Source organism: Malaclemys terrapin, chromosome 6 (assembly GCF_027887155.1).
Source record: "Malaclemys terrapin pileata isolate rMalTer1 chromosome 6, rMalTer1.hap1, whole genome shotgun sequence".
NCBI classification, from domain to species: Eukaryota; Metazoa; Chordata; order Testudines; family Emydidae; genus Malaclemys; species Malaclemys terrapin.
In genome coordinates, this window is record NC_071510.1 from 40,732,905 (window position 1) to 40,744,958 (window position 12,054).

At 45.2% G+C, this 12,054-nt stretch overlaps 1 protein-coding gene across 3 annotated transcripts; it reads left to right on the forward strand.

Moving 5' to 3' along the window:
• The first annotated feature begins 4,005 nt into the window (after nucleotides 1–4,005).
• On the forward strand, nucleotides 4,006–11,223 carry DMRT2 (doublesex and mab-3 related transcription factor 2). 3 transcript variants are annotated; one of them, XM_054033112.1, is made up of 4 exons: nucleotides 4,006–4,359; nucleotides 5,452–5,901; nucleotides 7,639–7,741; nucleotides 9,761–11,223. In XM_054033112.1, the coding sequence occupies exons 2-4, from the start codon at nucleotides 5,479–5,481 to the stop codon at nucleotides 10,795–10,797; spliced, it is 1,563 nt and encodes a 520-aa protein (XP_053889087.1). In that variant the 5' UTR covers nucleotides 4,006–4,359; nucleotides 5,452–5,478; the 3' UTR covers nucleotides 10,798–11,223. The 3 variants fall into 3 exon arrangements, with proteins under 3 accessions (XP_053889087.1, XP_053889089.1, XP_053889088.1); XM_054033114.1 differs by lacking the exons at nucleotides 4,006–4,359; nucleotides 7,639–7,741 and having other exon boundaries at nucleotides 5,863–5,901; nucleotides 9,761–11,221; XM_054033113.1 differs by lacking the exons at nucleotides 4,006–4,359; nucleotides 5,452–5,901; nucleotides 7,639–7,741 and adding an exon at nucleotides 8,987–9,061 and having other exon boundaries at nucleotides 9,761–11,221.
• The last annotated feature ends 831 nt before the right edge of the window (nucleotides 11,224–12,054 follow it).

Sequence of the window (12,054 nt, forward strand, 5' to 3'; positions counted from 1 at the left end):
GGTCATTTAGGCTCAGGCTGTGAATGTGTAAACAAGGGACTTATTTACACTACTTCATGTTTCCCATAAGTAAATCAAATTAGAAAGCAACAACTGAGGATCACGGTTACATTTGTAATGTAAGGGAGCGGGCAAGGAGGGAAGTGTATATGTCCTGCAAAAACTGAACACAAACAACAGTTAAAAAGAAGAAAGTTATACAAACATGCTTTAAAATCATGGCTGGGTTTCACAGTTCCCCGCGGATAAAATAAACACTAGGCGAACTGTTTTGTAATTTACTATTGTGACAAAGAATTTTACTTCGTAATTTGGTATCGGTTTACAAGCAAAAGGGACTTCTGTTTCCTAACCTAACAGGTCCTGTGTCATGCCTGCCCCTTTTAAGAGGGACCCCAAGGGGGAAAGTGAAATTCCTTGGGTATTTGCCTTTTAGTCATGCTTATAAGTCAAACAGTAGCCAGCGTCTCTTTTGGGATGAATAATATCAGCCATCAGGAGATGCACTTTCCCCCCCAGTCTCCCTCTTTACATAACACTCAAAGGTGCTGCGGGTCAAAGAGGACAAATGTTCTTGAAGCTCGGTGCGTTTGATGTTCTGGGGCGGTGGAAGAGCTCCTGACACCTCCTGAACTAGCCAAAGAGCTTGGGTGAGCTCGGAATGTTCCGCAAAGCTAATATTGACAAAACCGCCGAGGAGGGTTCATTGAATTGCACAGAAGGGAGCAGGGGTTCTGGCGACACAATCCGGGCCTAGGTTTTGGGAATCAGGCTAGCCCCCAGGCATTATAGCGAGTCCAATTTAAAAACCGGGCGATCAGTCCTTCCAAACCTCGCAGTCCTTACTGAAGCAAAAATCACCACTGACACCAGCTTTGACACATGTTTGATGGGCCCCACTAGGAGAATCCGGCCCCTTCATGTTTGAAAAGCTCTCGGAAGTGGCTATCAGTGTCAATGAATTGACATACCCCATTCCCAAACTCCAATCGACAGCCACATCATTTCTCCAAACCTTAATACATGCAGGGAAGAAAATGGGGGCGGAGGTGTCTTAGAAATAACTGGTGGGTTGGGAAAGTGATTGAGAGAGACTCATTTCAGAGGAATCACTTCAACTAAACAAACAAATCCCCATCCCTCCCGCCCCATCCATAGCGTCAGAAGCTAATTGCTGGGGGGGGGGGGGCGGGTCATACGCTCTATTTAGGAAGGGTCTACATGGAACAAAGATCTTGGTGCCCAGAGCGCTGAGTTAGGGTGCCGGGTCGGAGAAAAATTTAGGTCTTATATAGAGAGAAATAGCAAGTCTGAAGGAGCTTAGACCTCATGGGGGGGGGGAGGGAAACCCTGGCCCCATCGAAGTCAATGGGATTTTTGTTATTGACTTCAATGGGGCCAGAATTTCACTCAGGGATTTTCCTTAAAGGGAGGTAGAAATCTCAGGGGCTGGCCGATGAAAGTCAATGGCATTTATTTCTTTCGAGTCGCAATCAGGTGAGCAAATGAAATGGTTCTTTCAGTATAAGGCACACGAGAAAACGGCAGCATTCAGGCCAGTAAGAGCTTGCCTCGGCTCAACACGTTCTATTTCGCGGTCCAATAACCAGACGCCCCAGCTACACCCCGGGAAACCAGAGCTACACCCCGGGAATAAGGGTTTAGAAACGACCCCCCCGTAGATACTGGCGGGGCTTGTTATTGGGACCGATCCACTCTGTCCGGGTTTGTTTTAACTCCTGATGAGAAAAGGGAGCAGCGGGAACGTGAGTAAGAGGTTATTTGCCTTGGATTTAAAACGAAAACGTGGGCCTGGTAGTCAAAGGGATTTTTGTCACTGGGCAGGATCGGGTCCCTTGCGGGAGAACTGGCTTCCTGCCCAATGGTTTAACTAGGCAGCAGTGGCCAGAGAGGGCCCCTCTCCATTTGCGGCTCAGGTGTAACTAGAAAGGGGATTGACACATATCCACGGCGATGCTGATTTCAGCAGCTGAGGCTGATTTCCCGGGTGAGGAGTTTACAGTACACAGACTTCTACCGCCGAGAACTGTTTTCACTGTAGATAACAATTATTTAAAGTCAATCGCGTTCAGGGAACACTCACTTTTAATTTGTTTATTTTGAGTTTATAGAACAAGCTCCTTACCCCCCTCCGTCCCCCAAGTAAACTGGCTTCTGCTGACAGATTTCTGTGCTTTGCTCGCTGAAGCGTATACAAAACTCATGGTGGGATTGCTTCTAAATATGTGAAATGACCAACGATCGCCCTTTATAATCGTTCGGGGCATGTGCTTCTAACCTGAACACTACTGTAAAAAGGAAATACAAACAGGTGATTTTTTTTAAAAAAGGCAACGTATAGAAAATGTAAGAGTTCAAACCAAACCAAAAGCTAATGAGATCACCCCGCGCTATTTAAAGGGCCACCTACTTGCTAAAATAAAAGCGTATTTAAAGCAAATGCTTCACTTGTAAATTCGCGCCTCATCTGTTGTTGATGCTTCCCCCTTGAATTTTCTTCTCCATCCTTTCCAAGATGGGAAGACATGAGCGTATGGAGAAACAACGGCTTTTCTCCAGGCGCAGATGGACAGTTGTTCCCCTAAAGACGGCTAAAGGTGATGAAGATGTTCTCTGTCCCTGCATGAGGCTAGAGCCAGGCGGACAGAGGAACGGCTACCCAGCTGAGTGTGAACTGTCCAGTGCGAATCTCCAAACACATTTCACAATCATCCATACATCATAAGAAGAGGTACAAAAATCTAAGAAAAAACCGGATCGACCTGACTCACTAGAGTTTGAAAACCCGACTTACTAAGGCCAAGTTTCTGATATATCTAATGCAGATATTGACTATATACGCGCCGTTGGTATCAGTCTGATGATAGGATACGCGTATATGTTTATATTATATAAACAAACATATTAACCTATACATAGACACACAATGTAAAGGGGAATATTTATCAGAGTATTTATGTCACAAATAAGCAGTTGCTCTGCGAATATTTTCATCTGTATCATTCTTTTCGATCAGCACATTGTTGGAAAGTTTGATTCCATACAATTGTTTTCCTGGTCACAATGTGGCTAAAGTTAGCTTCTGGATGAAATTGCTAGTTCTGAGGATAGCCTGACATCCAGGATTACCAATATTTTTATGTTTTTACCTTCCCTCGGCTCCCGCTTTTATCTTGCGAAGCAATGACACTTTAAAATATTTCTGGCACAACTGAAACTTTGCAAGTAATCATTTAATCATTAAGTTTTGAACGAAACAAAGCTGTCTGCCCTCTGCCCCTGAAATGTAGCATCAGAAATGAAGCAACAATAGAAAGTTATTCAGGACTATGATATTTGTTGGGGAATATTATTGTTGTGACAATTAAGGGAAGAAAACGTTCAACATAAATTCACAGTATAACAATCCTTATTTCTAAATTGCACATCATAATAAAACACGATTCTGTTTTATTTTCTGATTTTTAAAGGCCACTGCCAATCGTATTTAATGCAGCTAGACAACCCTAACCCCATAAGGAAAATGTGATATTATTTTGGATATTTTAAATTGGTTTTGCTCTTGATGACCGCACTATAAGGAGACAATCTCACTTCCCGGCGCCTTTTATTTATTATTTGTAATCATTATACTCAAAATCATAAGAGATTTTCCTCTCTTTGGACCTCATGAAAAATTCCCCTTTACCCGTGTGTTTACAATACAGGGGGTACGCCTAGTGTTTGCAAGCCTGACGGATAAACAGTGGCTTTCACACACCGCCCGGCTTGCAGGGGCTGGACACATTATTATCACACAGTCAGGCAGACACAACCAGGGGCGGAGATTGGAGACTAGAGGGAGGGAATCGACGGCCCCTACTGCCAATCAGATCTCTCTCCGCCCAACAACCCACCAATCAGCTGTCCGGGCGCCCCAGAGCTGGAGCGGATAATACAGTGGGGCGAGTCGGGCTGGGCACTGCACCGAGGGGAACATAGAGGCGGGTGCTGGCGCTGTGCTGTTAAGGCCTGGGGTGCTGAAGGCAAATGCACCCCAACTCTCCCTTGCTTATCTCTCTCCCTCAAGCCTGAAAAACCACCACAGCATCTCAGGCCGCCAGCCCCTTGCTTCGGTCCCCGCAGCTCGCCCATCGCTGGCAGGCGCTGCCGTGTCCCTCCCTGGCCCGTCCCAGCCTGCAGAAGTGACTGCCCCGCATCGAGCCGCGATGTGTCGGGGCTGCTGAGGAGCTGCGGTCCCCCTGGGCTGGTGCTGCCCCGGGATCGGTCTGCGCCCAGCCACTCCCGCGGGGCTGAATGCAGCCTGCTTCTGCGGCTGGCCTTGGGCTCTGAACTTGGGTAAGTGCAAAACCCGGGGGTTGGAGATGTGCGGGCTGGGCTGGGCAGAGGCGAAGGAACATACCTACAATGCAACCTCTACCTCGATTAAACTAACCCACCCCCTAGCCCTCCGGGATACTCTCTAGCACTCTGTGAGGGGGCTGGGGCGTCTGCACTCACTGGCGGAGCGTGTGCTTTCGAGATTAAGAAGGCATTTCACCGTAAGGTTTCCCTATAGATTTAGTCTACCCCTCATACACCAGAGAGAGGAAACCAGGGAAACTCTGCAGACTTTGCAACCCGCCGGGTGCTGCCAGCCCTACAGCCCGTGCTGCGCTTGGCCCACCGGAATGGGGATTCTTGGAAATTAGCCCCCTGGATCCCTTTCTTCTGCTGTTCCTCGCCAGTCCTGCGTTCGTTGGGTCAGCAAAATTCCCAGGGAGGTTATCGGGAGTTTTGGTTGTTCAAGGAATGCAGGTTCGGGCTCTAAATCTACCGCTTCGCCAAACATAAGGGTCTAGGCCCAAATCAATAGATAGCTTAACGGGAAAGCCGAGAAGTAATGCAGGTCGCGCAGAGACTTCAAATTCTGCAGATGACACTAGACAATAATGCCGCCAGATGTGCGCGTTTGCAGAGTGACTGAAGTGACATCCCTATAACCCCGAAGAGGTGGTGTGTGTGTGACCCTGGCAAGGTAGAGCTGAGCTGTGCGTGTAGCCGGGAGAAATCTGACATCAGTGTGTAGTGTGTCGATAAGGACTTGGTAGCTAAGTGTGTAGCGATGTGTGATCGATTAGACGCGCGTGCAAAAAGGCTGTGCGTGTGACTCGGAGAGCGATGTGAGGTGTGTGCAGTAAGGCCTGATGTCGGCACAAACCCCGGCACGACCCCGTCCCAGGGCTAGCCCAACACACGATGCGTGTGTCAGGTGGTGTGCGGGGCTAGCCCTGGGTCAGGGTGCAGGGAGGGACCCCCTGCACGGCGCAGGGCCTGTGTCCGTGGGGAGAATGCACTCAGCGGGCCGTGCACGCCTGGCCCACCCAGCCCCGCTTGCGGCGGACACGGAGCCTGCTAAGGGCAGCGCGTGGCGGGGTTTGTGTTTTGCAGCGCGGAGCAGCAGATCCAGGCGGTGCCATGGCCGAGGGGCAGGCAGCCTCCGGAGCCGACTGGGAGATCGACGTGGAGAGCCTGGAGCTGGACGAGGGCGAGGAGCAGCTGGGGGCCTGCCTGCTGCAGGGCGGCGACCCAGGGGAGCAGGAGGACGAGGAGGACGACGACGAGGAGGAGGAGGACGGGGAAGAGGAAGGGGCGGCCCCGCGGGGCCCTAGCCAGCCCAAGCAGCAGCAGGTGGAGCGGGGCAGCGGAGGGGAGCAGAGGAAGCTGAGCCGGACCCCGAAGTGCGCCCGCTGCCGCAACCACGGCGTGGTGTCCTGCCTGAAGGGCCACAAGCGCTTCTGCCGCTGGCGGGACTGCCAGTGCGCGAACTGCCTGCTGGTGGTGGAGAGGCAGCGGGTCATGGCCGCCCAGGTGGCGCTCCGGAGGCAGCAGGCCACTGAGGTGAGGAGGGGACGAGGGGGGCAGCGCCCATTACCTCTGCGCGGACAGGTGACTCCGCCTGTGTGAGGGCCGCGATCCCTCTCCTAGCAGCGCTCCCGGGGAGCAGGAAATGTGGAGAGGCCTCCCAAAAACGCATCCATTTCCAATGATTAATACCGATTTGTTCTGCCATCTGTGCAACTGACTAGTCAACACCAGAAGGTAGATGGTGGCATCTGTTTTATCCTGATTGGGACGCAGGCATCCTCTTGACTCAGCTGAAAAGGACCAGGGAGATTTTTTTTCCCCCAGAGCCCATATGGGGAGGTAGTTGGTCATTTCCCCAGGCAGTTAAGTGATGTGAGATTTACAGATGTGGTTCTTAGTGAACCTGGGTAAAGAAATGAATGGGATGAGAGATCCCAGGCGGTGGAGGCTGTCCGCCCCGGGAGAAGGGCTCGCTCGTTTCAAAAGGAAGAAATTCATCACTTATAACAGAAAAAAAAAAAACCAACAACCCTAGATTGGAGACGGTACTCCTGTGGATAGGTGTTCACGCAGGATGGCAGAGATCCTAGTAGTCTCCTCTCCTGGGAAGTGACAGCTTTCCACAAAGTATAGTAACGGGCTCCCTACCTTTGGAAAGAGACAGCGTGTTATTTGCCCCAGCCCTGTACTTTTGTAACGAAGCACCGAGAGTAACTCTGGGATTTGAATCATTCATGGAGATGTGACTAGCCATCGCGCGTCGAGATTTTCAGAAACTCGTTTGCAATATTCTTTGCTAGAGGCTGAGTACTGAAACGTGGCAGGGGGGGGAAACTAGCAAAACTGTCAACAAAATAAAAATAAAATCCCTGTTCTGTAGTTCGCAACGTCACCGAAGGAATGCTTTGTATGTTATTATGAATAGTTATTTTAAGGGCTGGTGCCGATGAATGATTATTAAAATTTGATCTAGCACATTCTGTCACCACTGTGTCAGATGCAAGTTCAAGTGACGCGTTTTGTAATATATGGGGTAGTTTTAAGGGGCAGTGTAATTCAGCAACTTCACCGCGTTGCCGAGGGGAAGCGGGAAGTAAATGCGCTTTCTCAATAGATTCGTTACGTTTATGGAATCGTTGCTAACCAAGGCCTCCTATAAAATCTATCTACACATGTGCAAAAATATTCCAGAATTGCCATCCCCTATCTTTAGCATGCTCTCTGATCTACACCTTCCTTTCCCTCCAGAATATTTCCTCAGGGTTTTGCAACGGTTGGTTTTCAATAATCCTTTTTTATTTAAAACGAGGCGTGTTGTTTGTTGGTATTAAGCGATCGGCTCACCTGAAAGCGTCACTAAAGGATAGTGATGCAGACCTGTGAGCCGTTCCGATTTTCACTAGGATCCAACATTCTCCTTTGAGTGCACACGGAGCCGGTGCTCTGTTATGTCTAGTCAAACTCCCGGGCTCTGATCGTAGAAATAGGTTAGATGCTTCTGATAAATATCACCCTTGCTTCTCCTTCCTACTGACATTCGATCACCCCGGCCGTTTTGCGTCACTTTCTGTTTTGTTTATCTGCACTTAAGGCAGATTCTTTATAACAATAAAATCCGTTTCCTCCTTTTACAACCCGGAGAGTGACATTTTGATTCTTTTGAATCCGTTCTTTTAAAACGAGTAGAGCAGAAAATAAAATTTCCTTAAGGAAGGAAACGACCATTGTCCTTCTGTTTATTGACCGTTTTCTTCTCTTTTCTCTTGCTAGGATAAGAAGGGGCTATCAGGGAAACAGGCTAATTTTGAGCGCAAAACAGTCTACCAGAGGCCTGTCAGGACGCCCAGCTTGCTGGCCAAAAGCATTTTAGAAGGTAAAAACACTCCTGCATTCTGACCTTTATGAGCAACAGACATCATAACTGTAGGAGCTGCTGAAACACCTACTCAGATTTCCATGTGCTATTTTGGAAAAAAAAAACCCAACAACACTCAGAAAACAAAGTGTCTTGCATAATGCTAAAAAAATCTAAAGTAAAACAAAAGTATTTAATTGCTCCCTACTACAGAAGATCTCAGGATTTACACTATCTGTTCAAATTAAAAGCTTAAGGAATTCTCTCTGTTTTAGAAAAGTTTCTCATTACAGAATTAAGAAAAAAAGGCTAAATATGCAACAGATTAGAAAAATAAACACTAACTCTACTAATTATTTACTAATATTATTTAAAAGGAACATGATTATATTGAAGACATATTTCTTTCTCTGCAATACACATGGAGTGCATATACACCAGTAAGCACGATGTACTGTTGCCTCAAATCTCTGCACATCAAGAACATATTTTAAAATTTTGGACTCTAGCAAAGAATTGTTTTAGAACATAAAATAGTTCCCTTCCCTTTCAAATGAGATCTTGTAGTACATTTTCTTGTATGTTTGTTTATTTGTTTTTTTGGTTGGGATGGAGATGGAGGAAATATGATCATTCTGCTTGTTATGAAACAAAATTGCACTAAAGGATTCTAGAAACAGCAAATTGAAATTTAGGATCATTTTTAGTGTAAAAATGAATGTAGGTAAATAACTACCTGGCAACAATTGACAGTGCAGAAGATTTTATTTTTGTTTCATTTTATTTGTAAATGAATGCAATGATTATATTTTTGTAAATATAAAACATAATGGACTCTTCAAACAAATTTGATATACATTATTTTGTGCTGCCAGAAATATTATTTATAGTACAATGCCATTTTAAGGTACATTTTTATTAAATAAATAAATGTTTTAAAGGGCTAATTCTTGCTTTTTTCAATACCCTATAACCTATACCCAAAATTGTTTATATGGCCATTTTGGTTACTTTCCAAGTCATTAGAAATTAGAAAAAAGACATGAAAATGATGTAGTCCAGTTCTATTAAGTGATATTTTCTCTTTGCCTGCATTAAGTTAGAAAGAAAGTTTGTCCAGATACTAAAGTGATTTTGGCCAGATAAGAAAACTCTTTCCAGGTTACTTTCTTCTGCAATTCATTCTTTAAAAAAGAATCTCTTCCACATTCTTTTCCCTAATCTATCTTAACTTTCTTTTTCTTTTCTCCTAGCTCTCCTTGGATTTTTCTACCATCTGTAACAATGTGTTACAGATAATGATTCATCTTTAGAAAATAGAAATGGCATCAGCTATAGGTATAGATATCTTCTTTGGCAATGGGGAAACCAGTGTGAGATGAATGGGAATGAAAGTGGCTAAATCTTGTTCTCCTTACTCATATAAGTAGTTCCATTAACTTGAATGGGATTACTTGTCTGGGTACAGCAAACAGAATTGGGCCCAGTACATTATATTAAGTGAAACTAATTAGTGTGGTCTCCTAATTGAAAATGTTGCAATTTTAAGTAATTTGTATTTTTTCTTTAATTTTAAGTAAAATAATCTAAATATTTTAAATTGTCACTTTTAAAAAAATAATTTTAAATGGAGGAATGAAATTCCAGCATAGCAAGTAACACAGAGGAGTAAATCTCTGCTCACTTTGAGCCCAATCTGACTGCTGTTGACTTCAGTAGGAGTTGGATTGGGCCCTTTATGTAAGTAATCTTGTTGTCTTCACCAGAACTACTTACCTGAGTAAAATGAGCTGGATTTGGCCCTATATGTGCTGGAAGCATCTATATACTACACGGGCTTGGCTGTGCAACGTGCTGAGCACTTCCAGCAAGGTGACTTCCTTGGGAGTTGAAGGCATTCAGGATTTTGCAGGAAGTGCTTAGGTCCTTGCAGGATTGAGCTCCACATTAGCATTCCTGCCCTTTTACAAACATTACAGATAGGTGATGCTGTTTTAGTTACTTTAATTTATTCATACCCATATCTTGTTGTTTTAGGTTATCGCCCCATGCCAGCAGATCCTTACCTGGGAGGGAATTCACCTTTGTCACCCCCTGTAAGTGACAGGATGAGAAAAAGACGGGCCTTTGCTGATAAAGAGCTGGAGAACATTATGTTAGAGAGAGAGTATAAAGAAAGGGAGATGATGGAAGCCACTCAAGCTGCTGCCCTTTTCCTGCCTAACCATATGGTGCATGGAACTGAATACAATTCCTATAAAACTGCCTTTAACCCTACCCAGGTTGAAGATCCTAGCAAGGAGTTTTGCAACTTCTTACCAACCTGTCTTGACTTAACCATGCAGTATTCAGGATCTGGGAATATGGAACTGATTTCTTCAAATGTCAGTGTAGCCACTACCTACAGGCAATATCCCTTGTCCTCCAGATTATTGGTATGGCCAAAGCGTAGCCCCATTAGTGATGCTTTTCTCTATCAGCAATGCCTACTGAATGCTACGGCAGTCCAAGCTCTCAAACCTGGGGCAGCCTGGGACTCGAAGACTTCACAAGGCCAGGATTGTGTAAATTCAGAGCAGGACATGATGTCACCAAAAACTGAAAATTCACTTGTGCTTTCTCATGCTCGAGAAATTCAGTGTGTCCCTCAGGAGGCCCGTGAGAGGTCTGCTTTCTCTCCTCCTAAAAGGACTTTTCCACAGATTTCTGAGAAGGATTCTCTGGCTTCTCAAGAACACATCTTAAGCAAGATCAGCAAAGAAAATACCAAGCACCCTCAAGCACTCAAGTATAATCCGTTCCACTCATTTTTACAGCAAACATTTCATGACAAACCAGGGCCTGAGTTAAAAACATCATTTGTAAAAGAGAGCTTTGAAGAGGCATCTAAGAAGTACAGAGAGTGCTCCATCAAAGAGAACCAAAAGTACAAATTTACAATAGATAGATACTCAAAAGACTTTTTTGGGGCCAAACAAGCTGCAACAAAACTCTCAGCAAATGAGCCTCTATCATTCTCAGTTGAATCAATCCTTAAACGACCCTCTTCTGCAGTCACTAATGTCTTGCAGTAACTGCATCTTCAATATCAAGTTTAAATGTTTGCCATCTGCAAAGTTGCTGCCACCTGCCTTTTCTCTCCAAAGATTCGTACAAAGGACTTTGGTTATGTAAATGGAGATTTAAAAAAACCTGTGTACATAAATATGCATGTTTTCTCTCATGAAAATAAATATTTAAATTTTAAAAATGAAAACGGTGCATGTGCAGACTGTAAAGTGTAGGCTTTATACAGCACTTCAAATGTTACAATAAAATGAGATGACTTATGAACATACGTCTTTACCACGCCAAGAGGACATTATCACTTCTGCCTTATGTCTCTCTCCCTCCATCGAATGGGTGTCCACCCACTTGCAGAACATGTGTATGCTATTGTTTGCTATTATAGATAGGGTAATTATTTGCTATGCTGGAGTAACTCATCTCTGCTTTGTACCCATACTAGCTCATAGACTCATAGACTTTAAGGTCAGAAGGGACCATTATGATCATCTAGTCTGACCCCCTGCATGCTGCAGGCCATAAAACCGTCCCTACCCCTTCCCTGGACTCTGCTGTTGAAGTCCCCAATCCTGTTTTAGGTGACTTCAATCGGCAGAGACCCTCCTGCTAGAGATCCCTGCCCCATGCTGCGGAGGAAGGCGAAAAACCTCCAGAGGCTCGGCCAATCTGCCCTGGAGGAAAATTCCTTCCCGACCCCAAAAATGGCGATCAGTCAGACCCCGAGCATATAGGCAAGAGTCACCAGCCTGACCCCTGTCAGCCATTATACGATTTACCTACCATTGTTTGGTTTTCCTTGACTACTATGTTTTACCATTAAACCATTCCCTCCATAAATTTATCTAACTTAATCTTAAAACCAGACAGGTCCGTCGCCCCCACCGTTTATATCCATTCGTTCGCTCACAGACCAGGCAACAGCAGTGCAAGTTTACCTGCTAATATGCATCAAAGGCATCTTTCCACTGATTTCAATGGGCTTTGGATCAGGCCCCAACTGTCAGTGCAGTCCTGATAGGATAAACCTCCTGGGATGAGAGAGTAGGTTATTCTGGGCCTCTCTATTTAGACTGGCATCATTCAAGCAGGGCAATAGTATATCAGTTTTGAAGTGTGGAGATAGGGACAAGGGGAAGGAAGATGGAAGAATAGGAAAATTCAGTGACTCTTAAGTGTTCTCAGATAAAGGTCTGCTCTTGTGTCAAATGGGCATTAAAATCCCCCTCAGGCTCTTCACTGACTTGGAATATTTAATTTCCTAAAAC

Coding starts and splice junctions, on each gene's coding strand:
- DMRT2 (XM_054033112.1), top strand. CDS start 5,479: ATGGCCGAGGGGCAGGCAGCCTCCGGAGCCGACTGGGAGATCGACGTG. Junction 5,902..7,638: donor GGAGGCAGCAGGCCACTGAG/GTGAGGAGGGGA, acceptor TTCTCTTGCTAG/GATAAGAAGGGGCTATCAGG. Junction 7,742..9,760: donor GGCCAAAAGCATTTTAGAAG/GTAAAAACACTC, acceptor TTGTTGTTTTAG/GTTATCGCCCCATGCCAGCA.